Source organism: Narcine bancroftii, chromosome 3 (genome assembly GCF_036971445.1).
Source record: "Narcine bancroftii isolate sNarBan1 chromosome 3, sNarBan1.hap1, whole genome shotgun sequence".
Classification (NCBI taxonomy): domain Eukaryota; kingdom Metazoa; phylum Chordata; class Chondrichthyes; order Torpediniformes; family Narcinidae; genus Narcine; species Narcine bancroftii.
The window spans coordinates 82,987,334-83,011,372 of NC_091471.1; the positions used below are offsets into that span (position 1 = coordinate 82,987,334).

General features: G+C 36.5%; 1 protein-coding gene across 17 annotated transcripts in view; it reads right to left on the reverse strand.

Moving 5' to 3' along the window:
- LOC138757315 (mesoderm induction early response protein 3-like) overlaps positions 1 to 24,039 on the reverse strand; it is a 152,277-nt gene that overhangs the window by 13,399 nt on the left and 114,839 nt on the right. For all 17 annotated transcript variants that reach the window (XM_069924422.1, XM_069924430.1, XM_069924426.1 and 14 more), the window contains 4 exons: positions 17,503 to 17,654; positions 15,662 to 15,743; positions 15,471 to 15,565; positions 11,118 to 11,245 (listed from right to left, as the gene is read on the reverse strand). In XM_069924422.1, the coding sequence (XP_069780523.1) occupies positions 11,118 to 11,245; positions 15,471 to 15,565; positions 15,662 to 15,743; positions 17,503 to 17,654 (457 nt within the window). The remainder of the gene's footprint in view (positions 1 to 11,117; positions 11,246 to 15,470; positions 15,566 to 15,661; positions 15,744 to 17,502; positions 17,655 to 24,039) is intronic.

Below are 24,039 nucleotides of genomic sequence, written 5' to 3' on the forward strand. Positions count from 1 at the left end.
TCCTCACCTGTTCAGATTGGATATCCCAGTTTTAATTTCCAGACTGTATCATTCAAAGTAGCAAGTCTCATTTCAGTTTGCCCAAGACACCCAGAAAATGGGAAGCAACTTTGACCATGATACTCCATGTCCATTTTGGACAGTAGTTCTTAACCATGGGATATGACAAGCTTTCTCCTGCCAACTTGACTGTCCACGTCCACTACCAGTTAAAGCATACTGGACAGCCTTGGCCTTTCAACAGCAAGTAGTATTTTTGGGGCAGGGTGTGGGGAAGAGATGATTTTAGATTTTACTCCCAGGGGATAGTACAAGAAATTGATTACAGTGACCACTCATTGAATGATTTGCTCCATTATTCAATAAGATCGTGGGTGGACTTCTATTTAAAAAAATCCTATCCTTTCTTGCACTAATCCCATTTTATTTGTATCCTTTAATATCAAAAACTATCCCTTTCTCTCTTGAATATACTCAGTGATTGAGCCTGCAGAACCCTCATTAGTAGAGAATTCCAAAGATTTGCTACCCTCTGAGGGAAAAAAATCTTCTCTGTCCTGAATGACTCTACGGTACAACTCCAATTATCTGAAATTGGGTTCTCAGAAATATTCAGATCCGAAAATTTAAAAAAAAAAACGGATAATTGAGGATATCTGAAACAAATGAGAAATCCTCATTTATCCCTAATTTTTTTGGAGCCAAACTGACCGGGGTCGTCAGGCTCCCAGCGGCAGCAGCTGCGGACCTCAGGCTCCAGGCAGTGGCAGGGACCTCAAGCTCCCAAGCAGGAGCGGGACTGTTAGGCTCCAAACTCAAGCAGGGCCTTGGCAGGGAAGTGTCAGTGATCAGCGGTGGCCAGCATTTTTTTTGGTGAGAATTAAACATTTTAATGTTTAAAAAGACTTCCCTTGTTTTTGTTATTGTTTAAACGCTGCTACAATTGATTTGCTGTTGTTACTGGGCTGTTTTTAAAAATGACCAGTTCTCTGAAAAAAAAAGTTTATCTGAAATAGGCCCGGTCCCGACCATTTTGGATAATTGGAGTTGTTCTGTAGCTATTGAGAAGTAATTATCATTCATAATATGCATATCACAAATTTACAAACACAAAGTCAATAGAAATTACAAAATTTAGAAAATACTTATTGAAATAAAAAGGGTGTGCACTACTTGTAAACTCATTGTGTTTTCTTATCAAATACAGGGCAAATGTCAAAATTCTAAAAGAATTACCCACTCCATCTTGACGGAAAGTATGCTATGAAATTACTGAGCCCCAAATCTCAAATTCATTCTCTGTAATATCAGAACATTATGGTGCACATAGCTTATTTAGTTGTCTAAAGCTTTTAGTTCATTATTTTTTTAAATTATAGTCAATTTTCCATTTGAAGCCATAGGTTTCCATTTTATCAGGCATTTCTTTTTAAAAAAAGGTCAATGACTGTAATTATAAATATTTGAATTGATGGCACAGTAGGTTGTGTTGTTGCCTATTAACTCCAGCAGACCCTGTGTGGGGTATGCGTCACAGACTGGGCAATTAGTAGGCTAATTAGTTACTGTAAATTACTCTTATTGTGGGTAGTAGGAAATTGAGTTGATGAACACATGCAAGGAAATAGGTGGCAGGAGAAAGTTAATAGGATTGCCCTGAGAGCAGGTATAGAATCACGAGTTGAATGGCTTCTTTCTTAATTGTGTAATTGTGTGAAAAGATAAATTTGAGAGAATCCCAAGCCTTTGTTTTGAGACTGCAACTGTTTTTTTCTATTCTAAAAATGGGAAACAATAACTCCATATCTACTCTACCAATCTGCAATGATCACCTACTGTTCTTTTAAACTTGAGAGAACAGGCAGAGTCTGCCTAATCTCTCATCATACAAAATCCTGCCCCCTCAGAAATCAGTTATAGACTGCAGATGCTGAAATGCTGGAGGATTCAGCCGGTCTTTTCACCATCTATAGGAGACAAAGATACATCGCTGACATTTCAGGCCTGAGCCCTTCTTCAAGGAAGTGATACCCTTTAACGATACAGAACATTTAGCGTGGGAATGCTGCTCCAACTGGACTCTGAGGGTTTAAACTAGATTTGCAGGGGTTGGGAACAAAGGTGAGGAAGAAGAGAAAAGGGTGGTTGGCACTTAAGCAGGTGGGAACTTGTGTGGAAGGACAGGCAGACAGGGCAAAAATGCAGCCATGGGGAACAACGGGGACACAGTCAAATCTAATAAATAAAGGGTTAATGATTTTGTATTACTTTGTAGAACAGCTGCAAATTGGGAGATATTACATTGTGGCCATCACAAAGTAGAAGCTAAAGGATGGATGTCATTGGAACGGAATGTTCAAGGATACACAGTGTATCGAAAGGATAGGCAGGAGAAAGAGGAGGCAGCGTGGCTGTTGGTAAGGAACAACATTAAATCATTGGAAAGAGGTGACAGAATCAGAAGATAGTGAATCATTATGGGTTAAGATAAGAAATGGCAAGGGTAAAAATAAATTGTTGGCTGTGATATACAGACCTCCATGCAGCAGTCTGAATATGAACAAGACTACACCAACAGATATAAGAGGTGTCAGAAGAATTATATTATGGTTGTCATCGGGGATCTTAACATACTCGTAGATTAGAAAACTAGGTTGGGATTGAATCTCAAGAGAGAATTTGTAGAAAGCCTACAAGATGGCATTTTAGAGCAGGTTGTTGATGAGCCCTCGAAGGGATTGGCTGTACTGGATTAATGACCACAGGTGATTAGTGATCTTAGAGAAAAAGGTAAAGGATCCATTATTGTCACGTAATACTACATTTAGAATGCAACATACCTGAAATTCTTTAACTTTGTCTACCATAAGGAACAAACTTGTGACCCCTGGTTTCCAAGGCAGAGGAACCATTTGCAGTGATCACAATACGAGTTCAATTTGTGATTTAACAAGGAGAAACTAAGTCAGGTGTGTTAGTATTTCAGTAGACTTAAGGGAATTACAGTGGCGTGAGAGAGGAACTGGCCATAGTAGATTGAAAAGAAGCATTAGTTGGGAAAATGGCAGTGCAACGATAGATGGAGTTTCTGCAAGGAATGGGGAAGATGCAGGATAATATCAAAGAGAAACGGGGTGGGGGGGTGGCAAGATGGCATAGAAATAAGACGTGTGAAACCAACTCTCCCCAGCTGAATAATTAATGCCTGAAAAGTAGACATTCAACATATTTAAAACTTTTTCTGAAAAGGTTTAAGTGTTGTCTACAGTAACAATGAGCAAAACAAGAGGCCAACTGGTGAAGAAATTACATTTTAAAAGAGCAGAAAGTGCAGAGGAATTGAGGCCTACCTTCCAGAAGGATCCATGGGAGTAGATTGGTGAAGCCCCGAAGACGCAGAGGACTCTTCAGACGAAGTTAACAATTACACCGGTGCCCTTGTTGTGTTCGGGGACGCAAGATGGCACCAGAGCGGTGAGTCCGATCTTGGAGTTGGGGGGGGGGGAGGGGGGGGGGGGGAGGGGCGCGAGTGCAGCACCAGACGCGCGCCCAAGGAGGTCGGGGAGCGCAAGGGTGAGCGCCCTAATTGTGTGTGAACGTGTGCGTGTGGTCGGCATCGGTGCTACCACTAGCGCAGGGTCGGAGAACTTACGCCTCTGAGCCCTGGCCGAACTGGGCATGCACGAGGAGTCGTGCATGCGCACAACACCCAATCAGGCCCAGGCTGCGGGGATGACCGGCCTCCACCAGGCCGACTCAGTATGGAGGGGGTTCAGACCCGCAGCCAAGTGGCTTGCGCCGAGATGGTTGCTGAGGAACAAGAAGAAGAAGAGATGCTGACAATGATGTTAGAAGAAGAAGAAGAAGAAGAAGAAGAAGAAGAAGAAGAAGCAATCCTACAAGCAGCCAGAATTATTGAAGGTAGGCCTAAGGTTTAAATCGATCCCACTGCAAACTTTTAAAACTTCAGTCGTTGAAGGTGAAACTACAGTATCTTTATCAAAACATTTTATGGACAATATGGCTGTACAAGTAACTGAAGGCTTTTTGGACAATAAGACCCAATTAGCTGAATTAAGAGGGAAAATGGTTAATATATATGAAATAGAGTCTGCAATTCAAATGGACGTTAATAAATGTCTGAGAGCAGTGGACGCGGTGCAAGATGAATTTAAAGAAATTAAACGGGCATTTCGTGACTGTAGTGATAAAGTGGAGAGATATACTGGGAGGATGGACTATGTTGAACACTCCATTACTGGATGGGATGTACAAAAATGAGAGTTTTTGAAGAAAATTGATTCATTGGAATATCAGAGTCGGCGTAATAACGTCAAGGTAGTAGGATTACCAGAAGATATAGAAGGAACGGATCAGGTGAAATTTTTTCGGAAATGGATTGCAGAAACATTGGGGGAAGATGCGTTTCTGGATGGGTTGGAGTTAGACCAAGCACATCGGGCGATAAGGTGAAAACCTTTCCCAGACCAACCCCCTAGGGCTGTTCTTATTCGTTGTTTGCGGTATCAGGATCGCAAGATGATTTTACGTCTTGCAGTACAGATAGCTCATCAAAATCAGGGGCCTTTGGTGGTTCAAGGAAATAGAGTTTTTTTTAAATGCTGATTTGAGTCAAGATGTTATAAGGAGACGTAAGGAATTTAATCTTGCGAAAGCGGTGTTATGGAAGAAGGGGTACAGATTTGCTTTCAGATATCTACTTGAAAGTGTTTTATGGAAATTTTCAGGCTCAGTTTTTTGCGAATGAGAGTGATGCTTTAACTTTTGCTAATTCTTTGCCAAATAATCCAACAAGTTCCAAGTTGCAGAAACAGTTGAAAACGCAGGTATTCCCGAAGAAGGTTCCAGAAGTACAGCGATTGATTGAGATTGAAGGAGAAGATCAAGGTGTTGGTGACATGGGAGTCCGTGAGCTGAATTTTTGAATTATGAAAAAGTTATTTTTGGACCATCATCTGGGGGGGTGGTCAACTCTGAAACTTCCGAAGTTGTCTGCCACTAGCAGTATTGACCGCACCCAGTTTATAGAGAGGGGTTCCACTAAGGAGGCTTTTTTTTTGTCAGAATTCTTTTTTGAAAAGGTTTTTTTTTAAAAAAAAGTTAATTTGTTTACTTTTTAAAAAAAAACTTTTTTATATTTGTAGTTTTTAAAAAAATGAACAAAAAATTTTTACAAGTACATGAAGGATAAAAGGTGAGAGTAGATATAGGATCAGTAGAAAATGATGCTGGAGATGTAACAATTGGGAGATTCTTTTGTTTGATTCATTCATGTCCAAAAGTTAATTTAAATGATTATCATGACAAATCAAATTTTCATTTTGTTTTATTTGCTTTTATATGTTAGTTATCATGAAATGATAAAAAGAGGGAATGTGTAAGAATAAGAATAATGCATTAGGTAAGGCACTCAGGCTTGTATAAACATGGGAATATAATTGCTTCTTAACATCTATGGTGAAGTGAAATAGTAGCTTATCCACAAAAATGTCAATATGTCTTTGGATGGAAATATTCTGAACTTCCCAGATAATTCTAGATATTACAAGATAACGTCATGGTAAACACAAAATGCAGGTGGGTGAAGCTTGTTTAAAACTTGTGAGGGTCTCATGTAGACCCCTGCTCAAATTGTCTATAAATGTTTGGCAAACATGCCAATACTTTGAGTATTTGGGACTCAGTGCAGTGAACTCTTTCTTGAATTCCCCTCACTCCTGCTAGCATAATAAAGAAGCTGTTCTGCACTTACTTGGTTCTGCAGTTTTTTCTGCTGTCTGATTTCTTACAGCACCTGACTTTAACATCTCTACTCAAACTGTCTTGCAACAATGGTCAAAATTGCTGACTTTCCTACTTCATTTTATTTACATTCATGTCACATTCAGTGATTCAGGACCAACTTTCAATATATTTAAATATATTCTGCTTTTATACTTTTTCTAACAAAGCTGTTGCCCTCACATTGCTCATTGTATTGCTATTCACAAAACATGTCTGGATCTCTCTGAATCCTTGTTAATTTGCTTCACATCCACCTAGTTTTGTATCAATAGTCAAATATATCTGACAAGCTGCAGAACATTTTGGAGGAGGGAAATGTTCTGCCAGAAGTCAACTGCATATTAGAGTTAAAAGAACGAGAAAGGAATGAGTTTCTGTGGGCAGTTTTTGAGGAGTTTTAAAAGTGATTTTAAAAAAAAAACCTCAGGATCTTGAAGCTTGTAATCACATAACCAGATGTCATGCATCATAAAGTTCTTAGGAGGGTAATACAGATGAATGAAAATGAATAGAGGATGGAGTTTTAGAAACTTGGGGCACTGGAACCAGTTCTGGGAAGGTGGGATCCACAAAGGCCCAATCGGTGGCACCTCAACAAGACTAGGAAGAATATCCTTGTTGGTTACCTTACTAGTTCGGTTTGGAATGGATTAAACAGGCCTGACAATGTGATGAGATGCTGAACAAAAGTTCAGAAGGGATACAAACAACATCTAAAAATGGAAGGCAGAAAATTTAATGAGAGAATTTAGAGGCAGAGAAAAATATGAAAAAAAGGAGTCTGTTGATGTTTTGTTTCAAAATCCTGTTTCGGGGCTGAAGAAGACAGGCAGTATTAAAGAGGAGAGGAGAAAGAGGTCAATAGGTGGATTTAGGAAGGGGTGAAGATAGATGGAGCCAGGTGGGGGAGTGGCACTGAGAGACAGGCAAGAGACTGATAGCAGAAGCAAAGGTGCAAAAAAAAAAGAGCTCGAGCCAAAAAGGGGTAGAATGAGGGTGAAGAGAGTTGCTGAATGAAGCAGAAGGGGATATGATGAGTAGGGTTGCGTGAGTGGTGGCAGGTGAAAAACATGGAAAGGGCAAGGAACCTGTAGCAGGGACTATTGGGATGGTGGAGGGGGATTGGAATGGTGGTGTATAAGAGAACTTAGATAGATGTGAAGGAGAGAGAAAGCAACCAAGGGGGCAGGTTCTTGACATTGGAAAATTGTGGTCAATGTGCAAGTGATTAAGGCAGGTGAATTGAGGGCAATGACAGACTCACAGAAATATGACAGGTGTGACTTATTATTACGATATAAATGTTGCCGAAAGAGGGGTTTAACATTCCTGATTATGATTTCCCAATGAGATGGCAAAGGCGAAACAGAAGGGCAGAGGCAGTATTGGAACCAAAGGATGATCTGCGCACAGGGGTGGATGACATGGGTAAGCATTGTAATTAAAGCTATAGAAATAAAAATTAGATGGGTTAAATATGCAAAAGAGGAAGCATTAACAAATTATCGTCATTGAAACAGATAACTTGGCAGACCTGGATTAACAATAATCCAAGCTATTTAAGAAAAATGGAGGAACTAGTGAGGGTTCCAACCATCATACTTAAAAATCCTCACTAAATGGAGGAGCATGACAAAGACTGCCAACATTGTTCCATTATTAAAAAGGGCAAAAAGGATATAGTGAGTAATTAAAAGCCAGTTCGATGTGGGTGGAAAATGATTGGAATTTCCTCTAACAGGTTTAGACATTGCTTATGAAGGAACTGATTAGTGTGAGTTTGTTGTGGAAAGATTGTTTCAGAGTACTTTGAGTGAATCTGCAGAGGAGATAACAAGGAAAATGTGGACTGTGTATTTAATGCACTCTACATAGACTTTAGTGAGGCCTTTAACAAGTTCCCACATAGCAGAGTAGTCAAGTTCAGGGAGAGTAGCAAAGTGGGTTTAACATAATTTTTTTTGTCCCATAGAGATGCAATGGACCATTTAAAACAAAATGATTCTGTCGAATTATGAAACATTGTCATTGTCAAGGAAATCACTGTTAGCCGTCTAAAATTCTGGAGAGGAAAGTGAACAGCTAAAGGCCAGATGCACGTTGGTGTCGGGGGGGGTTTGAACAGGTGGTTTTTGGACAACAACAATTTAAGAATCTCTAACCTTGGAAGCTTCCTAAAATACATGCATGAATAAATACTTTTCAAGAGTGAGATTCACAGTAATTATTAGCTCCACATTCAAAGTATGAATCCATTTAAAAGGTCATTTTGACATATCTATTGATATGTATTAATTTTTACCAACACAAGAACCTCAGGAGACCCAAAGGGAAAAATCTAAGAGATGATGCAATCACATCCATAATAAATATAAATATCCAACAGCTTGTGATTCTTTAGACATTTTATCATATATTGTGATTACTCCATGAAATATTTCAGTCTGCATTATTAACGTCACAATCTTTATGTCAAATTATCCAACCATAATATAACATACTGCACTCAACATTGTTTTTACTTCAATATTGGAAGAAAGGCTGCTAATGTATAGCCAACATACCCACTATTTCAACATTTGCATTCTTCAGCAAGGAGCTCTGAACAAGCTTCATTAGAAGGAACATTAGGTATTCAAGATATTGGTGGAAATTTAGTCCTATCAACTGAACCTCTGACTGGAACCTAGTATATGCAGCCAAGGTAGAGATGTAAATGTCTCTATTGATCACTACAAGAAGCATACATAATTGATGGAGCAGGTGCTACAATAACTAACCTATGCAAGTATACAGTGAAGTTCATGCTTGCACATTGGACTAGTTAGTGTGGATTCATCTGAGAGAGCCTCTTCCATGCAAATGATAATATATATATATATATATATATATATAAATATTATATAGTGATGTCATATGATACATGTGACCATCGCCTTCCCAAGTGGAGGACCATCGCCTTCCCAAGATCGTGTTCTATGGCGAGCTCTCCACTGGCCACCGAGTCAGAGGTGCACCAAAGAAGAGGTACAAGGACTGCCTAAAGAAATCTCTTGGTGCCTGCCACATTGACCACTGCCAGTGGGCTGATCTCGCCTCCAACCGTGCATCTTGGCGCCTCACAGTTCGGCGGGCACAACCTCCTTTGAAGAAGACTGCAGAGCCCACCTCACTGACAAAAGACAAAGGAGGAAAAACCCAACACCCAACCTCAACCCACCAATTTTCCCTTGTAACCGCTGCAACCGTGCCTGCCTGTCCCGCATCGGACTTGTCAGTCACCAACGATCCTGCAGCTGACGTGGACATACCCCTCCATAAATCTTCGTCCGCGAAGCCAAGCCAAAGATGATACATGTCATCAGTAAAGGAAAATGTTTATTCTGCAGAAATCAAACTATTTTTTTCTAGAAAAGATACAAGAAGACGAAACTAACTTGTTCAGTTGTTTAAATCAAAATGAGCTCAGATACTTAATCCTGTTCTGCTGGTGTGTTAATGGGTGCCATTTATAAAAAAGAGCATGGCTGAGGTTCCTTACAGAACATAGGGAAATATTCTTTAGGGAGTGGGCATTACTAGGAGTGATCATGAAAGTTAACAGAATAAAAATAGGTGGCACACAAAAGCAAGGTATTTATCAAAGCATGAAAGACTGACTGGGGTATTTTATACATGACTGAAGGAATGAATGGCAGGAAGTATAGAGTCTGTAAATCATTTGCTACTCTTCTTGAACAAGGGGTGGTTCGAAGTTTATGGATCATAGGAAAAATTACACAACTTTAAAGGCAGAAAGTGGATAAATCTGACTACGGAGGCCATCCAGTAATGAAAAATGTTAGAGGAAATTTCAAGGCAAAATTAATGAGTATTTATCAATATATGGGTTGATGTGGAAGGAAGTATGCATTTTTCCATGTGCATAACACACATGCGCACACACAACACGCAGTTTTTAACTCTTCAAAGAATGAGTCAAATTTAAAAGTATTTGACTAAAGTTATATACACTGATACACAAATATCAAAAGGAATGAAAAGACAGACGAGTCATTTTTCAGGAGGGAGGTACAGAATGACATGTAACCAAGATTTGAGACTGGGACTTCTGCTCTTTGTAATATGTATTCATGACACGAATATACAAGACATAATGGAAGTTTATAGGGAGAATGATAAAAATACTGTCAAGAACCAAAAGCTTTTAACATTTTATATTAATATTTTTAAATTTTAAACTTAGACATAGCACAGTAACAGGCCATTTCAGCCCATGAGTCCCATGCCGCTCAATTTACACCCAATTAACCTACACCCCCCACCCCGGGGAAAACCCATGCTGATACGGGAAGAACGTACAAACTCCTTACAGACAGCGTGGGATTTGAACCATGGTCCCAATTCCTGTAAAGGCAATACGCTAACCGCTACGCCAACTGTGCCCCTTTTTGAGTGGGATAAAGGTTAAAATACAAATTAACATGAATGGTTACATTTAAACCTGGGTATAGAAATAAAGTTACTAAATTAAATTCTAAATATCACAAGTGAGGTTGATAAGCAAATGGGTTCATTGGCTTTCTTAAAAATAAGCTCAGAGCACCAAGAACGGAAATTACATTGAACCTATGCAAACTACTGGTCAGATCAGAGTTTACGAGTACTACAAATAAGGAAGAAATGGAAGGAATTTACTAAAAGGGTACCTGGAATGAGGGTTTTCATCTTTGTCGATACTAGATATGTTAAGGTAATTTTCCTTAGAATTGAGAAGGTTAAGAGAAGATACAAGATACATTTGTTAGAGTACAAAGTAAGAAGCCACTTTCAGTTCCCAAAGGACCAGTAAGCAGACTATATTTAAGGTGATTGTCAAAAGAATCAAATTTCACCCAAGTAATCAATTTTTTCATGATCTAGTATAGATTGATGGCAGAATGAGTGTTGTAAGGCGACTCGACAGTCAACATTCAAATGCCTCAATGAAAGAAAAAGGGCAAAGAGAAAAAAAACCTGATACTAAAGAGGTTAAAGTGAAATTTTCAAGGAGGAAAAAGCTTCCTTTTTTTTTTACAGAACTGCTGTGGGGAATGAGGAAATATGGAACTCAAAAGTTATAATTAGAAAGCAGTTTCAAATGCTTGATCAACATTTAGTTACTTTAAGGAAAAAAAATGGTTAAAAGCTTCAAGATTGTCAAAATGTAGCTGAATGAGTTCCTTAACACTAACTACCTCTACATATATCACTTCAGCCAAAAGAAGTTCCCACCTTTTAATGTAATCTACTCACTTACTGGATCTACTTACGTAACTCCAGGATGAAGATTATATCTCTTCTTCCCAAATCTAGTTTGCTGAGCAAAGTAGTCGTATCTTTCAGACTTCTTCCACATATAGTAGAAAGCCACGCATTCCCCTACTGAGCGATTCTTGACCTAATGATAGAACCAAATACCTTGATTGGAAGTGCAAGGCAAATGTACTTTAAGTATGAAGTATATTTCTAGGTATATCTGCATATTTAAAAAAATAACCAAATGTCACATTTAGAATTCCTAAAAGAATTGATAACAACGAGGAGATAGATCTGCATAAAATCAAGATAGTTTGACTTTGGACATGTGAGCCATGTGGACTACTTTTAATTGTAGGAGAGAGTGGCAGGCACATAAAGAAGAGGTGTTAACCAATTTGAAAATTATATTCCAAGTTTCTTCAGAAATTAAAGCCTACAGGTCCTCTCTCAGGCTTTTTTAATTTTATCTGAAGGAGCCTCTCTTATTCCCAACAACATATAGATATTAGATATTGAACCATTATAGAAAGGTTGTAAATTAAAATTTACATCAATTTACAATGGAGTTGTTTCGTTATCTCATATCTTCCGGAAATGTCAGAATCTTGAGAAATATTGAGAAGTATTTCAATCTTTATCTGTACTTTTTAAAGTTAATTTTAAACCTAATCCCTAAACTGCTTTATTTGGTATTGTTGAAACAGCATCTGAGCTTCATGCGTTAGTTTTTATTTCTCTTATGGCTAGGCGGGCAGTGTTGTTCAGATAGAGTGATGTAACCCTGCCTAATCGTACTCAATGGCTACGCGATGTTATGCCTGTTTTAAAGATTAGATGCTCAATTTACAATTTGAATGTAAATTTTCAAACACTGTGGGGACCCTTTTTGAATTACTTTTATAATCTTTGATTTGTTATGAAGGTAGAACTAATAAGGTAATTTATCACTCTAATAAGAATTCTGTATTTTATTTGGCCAAACAACCTCTTTCTTGGTAGTGGATTTAGACTTTCTTTTTTTTTATATCAATGCAATATAATCTATTTGATTAATATGTGTGGTATCTTTAATGAAATTATATGATTTAAGTGTAATGTATCTTTTTGACTTTTAACATATATGCATATTTCAGTATTTCAAATAAGATCTGTTTTAAAGTGTTTGATGTGACCAACTCTAACAAACCTTTCTTAATTTATTCCCCAAAAAACATATCTACTCTGTATTTTAGGATGTGAAATTTCAATGTTAATAAAAATACTGAAAAAGAATTCTTAAGTTCCTACTTCTCCTTAAAACCTCTTGAAAACTGGGGCAACAAGGAGACTAAACTTTTTACTTTCCTCTCCAGACACATCCCTAGGCTGGAATCATAACTATTTGTGTTATTCAATCTGTCTTGGTCTCTACAATGTTACAGGCAATACCTGCATGGAATTTCACTTTTGGTTTAATTTTGCATTTGTTTTGTCGGCGTACGAGTTGCAAAATCCCCAAAAATAGGGGTCGACTTATACGCCGATATACTTTTGAGACCTTAAATTCACCTCAAAATCCAATCCGCGCTGATCCAGCATATAAAGCGTCCCTTGCAAAACCAAACAAAAACTGGACTGCAACAGATTTTGAGATTTTTATTGAAAACAACATAATTAGTACCCTTCAAACTCGCTATCATTGTCTGAAAACAACACATTTAGAACCCTTCAAAATCACTTTCACTACTGCTGCAGACTCGAAAGGCCGACATGGCCTGTTTCCGCTCCGTAAATGGTTATTATCTTATGAGGCAAAGATGCCAGCAAGTACATCCATACTCTCACTGTTTTAACAGTCATCATCTGAGTCTCAGCCTGTATCTGATGAGGCGGTTTCAGCTTCGTCATCAGAGTCCCACAATAAATCTTCCGTGCCATCAATTGCACAAGAGATACTGCACTTTTTTAAAATGATTTTAATCACAGTCTCTAACTTTGTCCCATGCCTTGAGCACAAAGTTATAGAGCATATCAAGTAATGCAGAATGTATTGCCCTGCCTTTTGTAAACTACTTTTCTGCACTCGACATCCATGTATTCCATTCCTTGCGCACGTGGTCTTTGAATGGCTTGTTCCAGCAGACATCGAGAGGTTGCAATATGGACATCAAACCATCCAGGATAACATACCAAGAAAGTATTATCGTGCTAATCTATTTTTAGTGTTCTCAGTTAAGTGGCTGCGAAACATATCCCAGACCTGCAAAATCCGTTCTTTGCTTAAACCACCTGGCCGCCTGTTCCATACATTGTTTATCCATAGTTTTACTCCATTTTCATCCATCTATCCTTCTTCATGAAAATGTACAAAAATACTTGCAGGGAATTTCATTTTCGGTTTAATTTTATCTTTGAAGATTACCATGGGTCTTAACTTTATCTCGTAAGCCATGTACGATAACACCATGGTAAATCTTGTCCTTTCGAGGCCCCTATCCTTCTGCTTTACACAGTTTTAACACCTTTCCATTCCATTGTTCTAACGCCTATCATGTTGAAATTCATGGGGGTTTCGTCCATGTTTCCGATATTTGCCAATGCAAACTGGTGTTTCTGCCAGTTCCGTCTAATAAACTAGTGAAAAGTTACAACTTTATGATCAAGATCTTTTGGTAGTTTCTGTGCAATTTTTGGTTTCTGGTGTAATACTAGATATTTCCTGTTCATGAAACTATTGCACCAGCCTACTGTAGCCTCAAAATCATCACTGATATCTGGGTCCGACTTGGTCCACTGCAGTGCAGATGTTCTTATTATTTCGGGTGACAATCTAGCAATCTTGCCTCTGTTCACGTACCCATTCTGCAATGTGATTTTCCAACTCTGGCCAACGAGTAATTCCTTTTCTCAAAGAACGTTGCCTTTTTGGTATGTTTCTTACAGTCTCTTCTTTCTTCCTTCCTTCAGTCTCTTACCAACTTCTCATGTTTTCTTGCAGCAACACAATTGTTGATTTGCTTGGCCATTTCTATCACTTTCAACTTAAAACCCGCTTTATTTTTTTTAAAAATCGCATGTTGCATAGCAATCACCTCCAGCCAACGGCCAGCAGATCAATCCATGTGATCTATGGCAGTTGACAGCCTAGTTCAGGCAGCACGAGCTTTGGGGGTCGACTTATATGCCAGTCAACAGGGAACCTCAGGCTGCCAGAAATTCGAGTAGACATATGTCGGATATACCATAAAACCCTTAAAATGAGGCTGACAAAGGGGGTCAACTTGTACGCCAGTCGACTTACATACTGAAATATATGGTAATTCTCCTTGTTCTCTCCACCCCTTATCATTCCCTGCAGCTTTTCCTAGTTCTGATGAATGATAATCTCCTGAATCATTAATTCAGTCCTTCTCTCCACACATGCTGCCAGACATGCTTCGTATTTCCACTATTTTATTTCTATTTCTGATTCTATCACCTGCAGCTTTTTGCATTCATAGTTGTTCTTTTGGTTATTGTTTATTAAGATTCCATGGAAACTCATGGAGATTCTCACGATAGATACATGGCAGTGATAAACCCTGACAAATTCTACAGGCAAGATACCAATATTAAAATTGATGGAAACAGATCTCGATAAAACTAATCTTTTACACTGTTACCTTACTAAGTATCCCAGGAACAAATGTGCTAATGGAATAATTTGGTTTATTATACTTCTGGTTTGTGTGTGTCCTATTGTCACGTTTACTAAGTGCTGCCACCTCTTGGATGTGATGGAAGCTGTCATCTTCACAGGCTTTTCCTACCCAGAGTTTTCTCAAAGGTAGTCTCAAAAGATTTGTTGTCTGTTCAGTCTGGGAAAAGCTGTGCAACCAGAGGGATGAATATAGCAGAATCTATTAAATCTAACAGAGAGAAATCATGGAGTCTGGGTGCTTTGTCATCACATCAAGTTGGTGCTGCCAGTCCCCAGCAAAGGCCCACAATGGTTGCACCATTAACTTTCTATTCAAATATCAGTAATTAAAAGCAATGTCTCTGCATTGAGCTGTCACCAATTAATTGATGCAACAGCACAAGCAGAAAGCTGGAATTTATGCCAAGTTCAATAGAGCAGAACTCAAGCTGAGTAGATAGCTTTTTTAAAGTATGCAAGGTGGGTAGTCAAGAGCAATATAACAAGCAGTGCCTGATGGAGTGCTGCTAATCAGGGTATGAGCATAATTAGTTTTGTTCAACAACAATCCAATAAAAAAAATTACAGAAATATATTCCATCAAGTTCACATAATTAAATATAAGCACAAAATATTTATGAGCAAGTCTATAAAAATTAAATTGAAATGAAATTGTTAAATAAAAATGGATTTTAGTCTTTCTTGCCTTATTTACTTGTATTTGGTGAAAATCTTTGCCATAAAGTCGAAGGGCAAGTTCAAAATTTCTGCATTCCTCTTCTGTCCATGCAGACCGGTCATCTGTGGATAGTGCAAATTGACATTTTGAAAAATTTCCAAACTTATGTTAGTTTCCAAACACAGCATTGTTACGCTCAAACTGAATTAACGTCTTACCTTGTGCAATCTTTATATTTGAGCGATAATTTCCGAGTGCTTCCTTCACAACATAGTTACATTTTAGAAGTTCATAGAGTGCCTGTTGAGTGTGCAAAAAAAAAGTTTAAATTCTAAATATGAAATAATTCCAGCTGAGAAAGGTCAACAGTTTGAAATATATCATAATCATATGATTAACAAACATTAAGTTTAGCCATTTCCCCCAAGCGCTGGACAATTTTAAGAATCAAAATGAAAGACGTCCTTCAAAACTGTAAAACCATTTGGGTGTTACAAGTCATCTATCTGCAATGCTGGTTTAATTTTTCCCTCTCCTTTAGCAATTGGGCATGTACAATAGTGCTGCATTTTTCAACTTATGTATGCTCCTTTGTTTATATTTTTGTCTCCATTTCAGGATTTTATCATTTCTCTTTCACTATCACCCAACAACAGGTTCTCCCCACAGTAACCTTGGTCTCACATTATCAAATATTCCTTATGTCCTATCCATCCCTCCCTACCTTCTCCAAAATTTCATGCTAACTCTGTCCGATAATGACAAAGAATTTTAGACCCGTTTCATCAACTCTGTTTTGTCTTCCTCATTTATCATAGCCTTCCAGTGTAGTCTGTTAAATTCTTTGCAGGAGCTCAAGCTTTGGATTCCCAATCTTTTCCCAGAGAATTATACAGCATAGAACATGTCCAGCTTGTAATCTAATTATGATATCACTCGATTGCTCATTTACAATTTGACTTGCCAGCTTTGGCTTGGATCCATGCAAGACAGATGGGCTTAAAAAAAGTCACTGAAATTACCTTTCCTGTTCTCATGTTTATTACTTGTCATTTAAAATCGTGATGAATGCAATTCTAATGACATCCACTTAAAATGCAACATCTTCCCTATAATCAAATCTATCACAGCTTTCTCATTGGCCTAAAAGAAAGGAAATTTCTCTCAGATTTAAAACCCACTTTACTCATAACATTAATTTATATTTATTTGATGTTTCATTATGGCAGAGAAAGTCAATCAATCTAAGCAAGTTCTTGGAGCCTATTCTGATGCATACTCAATTCCTCCAGTTTTCCTGCTGTCCATCTACACGAGGGGTAATTTAAAATGGTCCATTAATCTATTTGGGAGGTGGGAGGAAACCCACAAGGAGGAACATGCAAACTCCACACAGATAGCAACCAGTCAGGATTGAATTCAGATCACTTGAGTTGCACACCATCCTAAAATAAAATAGGAAAATAAATGTACTTTAAAGTGATTTATGTACAAGGATATTCTAGTCCCTCTGAACACAGCACCTTTCAATCTTTCGACCTTCAATAAACAATTGTGCTATTAATTTTACTTCTTAAGTGGATAACTTCACAATTTTTTGCAGAACCTTCCACTTGTCATAGACATTCACTTAACAGTTCTTTCTCTCTGGAGTACCCTTATATCCTACCTTGACTTAAAAAAAAATCAATTCACTGATTGTCCTCGGGTAAAATCTGGAACTTTCACAATTGTCACATTCATTTTGGCAACGTGATAAGCCTTCTTCGATTTTAAACCCTTGGTAGAGATGGCTGACCAATATAAATAATATCTTTCCTTTAATGGAATATTTATTATTTATGAACTTGCTTTAACCTGTTAAATGTTAGCCATTGGTTGTTGTCATCTGATAACCAATGCTTTCATACTTTTCCAGTGTTATAATCTTTGATAAATATTGTTCTCTCCTGTTCCACACACTCTCTCCACTTAAGAAGGGTATATTTCAACTCATTTTGAGCTTTCCTCCATTTTAGGAGATTTAAAAAAATCTAATTAAATATCATTCAATATTCACCTGTTCATTGTCCCTTACATGTGTCCCTTCAGGTATACCACCAACACCTTTCTCATCTGCTGGCCTCTTGGCTGCTTCATGCAAGAACTCCTTCACTGTACTTTCAGGAAGCAAATAAGGAGTCCAAAGTAATTGGTCCTCATTTTCATAGACTAGAAATAAAAAGCATGTTACAATAACCTCCTGATTCTTATTTAAAAACAAATCTATTCAGGCACATCATGCAACTAAAAATATATAATTTATAGGGTTCAATCTAGATGAATATTCAATGTTACTAAACAGTTTAAGTGCTCACTAAGAAGTCCTCCAATATTTAGTTTCTTTTCTATACATCAAAATTCTGGAAAAAATGCTTCCCTACTTATTGACTGATGAACTATTAATGAAATGTGTACATTGGTTAATAACATTAAAGACATTGATAACAATATATTCTATTGCTCCTAATTTGGAGCTTTACAAAGAGAAAGTTGAACTTCAAATGCAACACAATTTGTTACTAACATACCTGATTGAAAGTTAAGTTACTTAAAACTAAGAGTCAGTTTTACATACATGCTGACAAATCTGGTAAACTTCTGGCAAACCAATTGAAAGCTGCTTCGGCTAAACATCAGATTATTAAAGTTTGTAAACAAGATGGTAGCTTGACAGTTGATCATGACAAAATGAATAAATCTTTTCAATAATTTTACATCTCATTATACCTAATTGAACCTTAATAAAAGGGAGCTTTTTCCATTAAATATGCATGTTCCAATCTATGAACAATACTTATATTTATACCATCATAATTTTTTCAAGAACTAAATATATAAGGAAATTTATTTGGAAAGGAAAAATGGCAAGAGTTGCTTTAGAAAAATTAACATTACTAAATTAAAAAATTTATAGAACAGCACAATTGAAATTTCTCTACATTTTTTCAAGAGGGAGAAAAGCCAGCATGGATTCATATAAAAATAAAATAGATAAATCAGAAAACTTTAAATATAAATGGAATGTTAAGTTGTTTATTGGAGACAGGGATATTCTTTTGTTAAAATATCTTTTTAAAATATGGAGTAAAATACATTTGGAAATGAGAATAAGAAATTTTTAGATACCAATGTTACGGGCCAAGAGGACCCCCAAAACCCAGCAATAGAAATTCACCATGACAAATGGTTACTTAAACAAAAGTTTCTTTAAACATAGAAAAGATCAAACTTTAACATTACTATTAACTTAACCCCCTTCTAATTCTAAGCGCACTTGTATGTAATGTGTGTTTAAGTTCAGAAAAGTTCTTCGATTCACAGTCTCACTCTCACTCCTTGAAGTTTACCAGTATTAGGCAATTGTTATACTGTGCACAGTATTTAACATTTATGAATTTTCACCATGCTCTGGTGTTTAAAAGTAATTGGCTACCGCTCAGGAAGGTTCTCTTTGGTTTCAGAGAGAGATTTGTTGCTTGTTGGACCCACACAAACTGATTCACTCAGATCAGTCACATCAGTGTCTTGCCGAAGAAACTTGCCCCATCAGGGTTTACCAAATGATAACCTCTTCTACTGCAGGTCATCACAGAATTCCTTTCTGTTTCCCTTATTTCAGGTGAAACACTCAAGCCAGCCATTTCCTCTTGTATAGACCACAAGGGTTTTCAACAGGCTGACCTCAGAACTCGCAACCCATCTTTAAAAAGGGGATTTTAAACAAGCTGCCAGCTTGCCATGCTGCAGAAACCAGTTCTCTATCTTAGAGAAAAACAGTTTGGTCTCCTCTCTTTCTGCTTGCAAAACCACAACCTTCTAAGAACAGCATGACCAATTTACACCTACTTGTTAAGTCCTTCAGCAAAGCAGTTTCCATAACTTTTACAAAGGCACTGGGCCTGGAGTGTCTGGTTTGAGCAGAGCACTTGTATTTTATATGTTTGTTTGTGACCTGCACTAAAAAAAAACCCAATTTAACTCTTCCAAAAACATACCTATACATAATATAAATATAAAATATGATATAATCCATCACACCAGGAATAATATTGAATCAGAATCAACTTTCCTTTTGTAAATAATTTTAAAAAAATATTTGGTTTAACAAAGGAATTAAGACAATAAAAGATTGTTTTCAAGGTATAACTTTAATGTCATTTGAAGATTTGAAAAGTAAATATGGAATACAAAACAATATCATCTTATTAGCAGTTAAAGGCGTATTTAAGAGATAATTTGGGTCCAGATTTGATATTATCTGAACAAAGTTATTTGGAACAATTGTTAAGAGCTCAGAGGACCCATAAACCCAGCAGCAATAGATATTCACCAAGACAAATGGTTACTTAAACAAAAGTTGCTTTTAATTATCTTTAAACACGAAAACAAAATCGCACTTTCACTTATCACTATTGACTTAACCTCCTTCTAATTCTAAGCACACGTGTATGTAATGTGTGTGTAAGTTCAGAAAAGTTCTTTGATTCTCAGTCCAATCTCACTTCTCATTCCTTCAGGTTCACTGGTTATACTGTGCACAGAATTTAACATTTATAAAGTTCACCAGGCTTTGGTGATTGAAAGATAAATGGTTACCACTCAGGAAGGTTCTTGTCGGTTTTCAGAGAGATTTGCTGTACATTTACTTCCACTGGACACCTTAGTGTCTTGCTGATGAAACCTGCCCCCTCAGGGTTCTCCAGATGATAACCTCTTTCTTTCAGGTCACCACAGAGTACCTTTTTGTTTTTCTTATTCCAAGTTAAACATTAGACAGCCAGTCCTCTCCTCTTGCATGAACCACAAGGGCTTTGACCAGGCTGAACTAAGCACTCACAACCCGTCTTCCAAATGGGGTTTTCCACAAGCTTGCCAGCTTGTCCTGTTCCAGTCCGAGTTGTTGCTGCTGTCTGTAACATTGTAGAACTGATCTCTGTCTCTCTCTCTCTCTCTCTCTCTCACACACACACACAGAAAGCCTGTTTGACTCTCCCTGCTTGCAAAACCACATGACCCTCTTAGAACAGCAAGTTCCCCTTCAGACAGAATGTGGCTCCGATAAGGTCTTTCATCTGTTGCCTTTTTGTAAACAACAATCCATTAGTGAAGTCTCTTGGGCACTCTCCAAAGCTTTTGCAAAGGCTCTGAGACCCCGACATATCTTGCATTAGCAGAGCTCCAGTATTTTAAATAAGATCTGTTTTTATGTGTTTGTATGTGTCCCACACTAACAAAACTTGCCTCAAAAACATATCTATATTCTGTCACACAATTAATCACAGATATAAATATTAAAAAGTTTATTTCAATTATGTATACAATTTTGCAAAAAGGAATGTATAAACCAGGAGTTCATAAGACAAAGATGGGAGAAATATTTAAAAATAGATATTCAAGAGGAAATTTGGTTAGAACTTTGTCAGGACAGTATGACTAATACAATTAATGTTTGGTATAGAATGGTACAATATAATTTTTTTTACATCAACTGTATCTTAACTATATATTAAATGGATTAAATTCTGATTTTTCAGTTAAATGTTTTAGATCTAATAAAGAAATGGGCACTTTTTAAAAAAAAACTCTACATGGGAATGTTCAAAATTTTGTATAGAATTTGGTTTATTTTTGGAAAGAGTTACAAAAGTTAAGTTTCTTCAAGATCCAATTTTTTTTAAACTTGAAAATATTTTTGATACAGAACTGAAATAAAATAAATATCAAAAAGAATGTATTAAAATAGCCTTAGCGGTAGCTAGAACATATGTGGTAGTAACTTGGAAGTCAGATGCGTATTTAGGAATGAGTAGATGGCATACTGAAATAGGTAGTTGTAAACTACTTGAAAAGATTACATATAATTACATAATAAATTTGAAAATTTTCAAAGGATTTGGAAACCATATTTAAAATAGTAGGAATTAGGTTGTAATCGCTTAATCTGAATCTTCCAACTCCTAAAATTAAGATATGTTAGATTTTATTTGTGACTTATTTATCTCTTCCTGCGGATCGTATGATTGCTTTTCTTACACTAATGGCTAGAAGATCTATACTATTAAATTGGAAAGAGGTAAATCCTCCCACTGTTTTCCAATGGTTTACCCAAACCATACTATGTTTAAATTTAGAGAAAATTAGAAACTCTGTCTATGAATCCCCTTCTAAGTTTGAGTTAACCTGGCGACCATTTATTCAATATTTTCATTTGTGGTGAGTTGATCTGGCTCTGTTTTCTTTCTATGATTATGTATGATAATTGGGCTGTAAGATGAGATCGGAGTGATCGGCGTGGTTTAGCTATATCTGTAGGTTTTTTTTTAAAGTTTTTTTTAAATTCAGATTTGTTTTTTCTTCTTTTTTGGGGTTTTTTTCTCTCTTTTTTCATATATTGTTATTAATTATATCTTTTTTTTTAGAGATAGTTCACACCCTAAACTGATCAAAATTTTTTTTATGATATATTTTTATTCTGTAATATTATTGTTTAATATCTCTGTATTAATTCATTACTTACTATGTATTTTTTTTATATCTCTTTGAACTGTATGTGTTTATAAATTATAATAATAATAAAAAGATTGAAAAAGAAAAGAAAGAAAGATTTTATTTGTTAGTTTTAGTAAGTTTTTACTTTAAAAATATCCAATTTTTTTTCCCTATCACACTGTTTGGTGGGGGGGGGGGGGGGGGTGGGATAAAAAAAAAAATTGCTATGTATTCACTTTTAATGTTTTTGAACCGGAAAATTTATGTACAAGTTTTAATGCATATGAGAAATTAAATAAAAATTTCAAAAATAATTGGTTACTAATCATTTTACTTATTTTTGTGTCAAAAATCACTAAGAAGCATAAGGATTTATTTAAAATTAACTTTTTACCTTAATTGACCATGTTAAACAATTGTTTAATAAATAGTCTCCTTTCATTGATTGATCGAATTAACAGTTAAAATGATTATTTTTCCTAAATTCTTGTACCTACTTCAAGCAGTTCCAACCTTCATCCGCAAGCCTCTTTTTTAATTATTGATTCTCAAATTTCTTCATATTTATGGCAGAATAAGAACCCTAGGTTAAGTAAGAAATATTTATAGAAATTTAAAAAGGATGGCAAGAAGGCATTGCCTAATTTTAGATTCTATTATTGGGCAATTAATATTCAGTATACAATTTTTTGGATACATTTTGGATGAAATTCAATGTCCACAATGCATGAGTCTTGAGCCTGAGTTTGTGCAGGGGTTCTCATTGGCTTCTATTTTAGGGGCTTCGCTTCCCTTTGCACTCACTAGATTGAGTAACAAATGGCGAATCTAATAATTAAACATTCAATATGAATATGACTTCAAATATGTAAATTTTTTGGATTGAACAAATTTATCTTGTCAAGTCCTACTCATCTAATTTTTTCTTCCACCCATCAAGAATTGATCAAGCTTTTCTTATATGGAATATGAAGGGAATAGTAAGTTTTCATAATTTATTTATGGATAACTGTCTCATGTCCTTTGAGCAATTGTTCAATAAATGTAATTTGCCAAGATCACTTTTTTTCCAGATATCTACAATCAAGAACTTTTAAAATGTTACTTTATCTACTTTTCCAATACCATATAAGATTTAAGTTACTGATAAAATGTTATGTTTAAACCCTTTTCAGAAGAGTTTTATAGCAGCAATTTATGATTTGATCCTGAAAATATGTCCAGTGATTTCTGATAAAATTAAGAATGAATGGCAGAGAACTTCAGATACATTTACCTATAAACATGGGAGAAAATTCTCCAATTAGTTAACACTTCTTGAATGTATGCCTGACACTCTTTGATACAATTTAAGGTTGTTCATAGGACCCATAATGTCCAAGGACAAGCTAGCTTGTTTTTAAACTCTCATATAAACTCTATCTGTGACAGCTGTAATTCTGAGGTGGCTTCTCTGACACATGTTTTGGTCCTGGCCTTCCATGAAAAAATATTGAAAAGATATTTTTGATATTATTTCAACAGTTTTTCTCATTGGCCTACAACCTCATCCTATTACAGTACTTTTTGTATTACCAGTTTTGGACTCTGTCCACTTATCTGCTTCACCTTGTCGTGTGATTGCATTTGTTACTTTAATAGCCAGGAGATCCATTCTACTCCAATGGAAAGACCCTAAACCACCTACTACGTTTCAATGGTTTTCATTTAGATAAAATTAGAAGTGGTACTGTTGACTGTTTGATTAAATTTGAACATGGAGGCAATTTATTCAACATTTTCATATGATGAAAGTTGATGCTCTCAGATTCCTTTTCAACATTTTTTTTTAGTTTCTTTGGCTTGGCTTTGTGGACGAAGATTTATGGAGGGGGTAAATGTCCACATCAGCTACAGGCTCGTTTGTGGCTGACAAGTCCGATGCGGAACAGGCAGACACGGTTGCAGCGGTTGCAGGGGAAAATTGGTTGGTTGGGGTTGGGTTTTTCCTCCTTTGCCTTTTGTCAGTGAGGTGGGCTCTACGGTCTTCTTCAAAGGAGGTTGCTGCCCGCCGAACTGTGAGGCG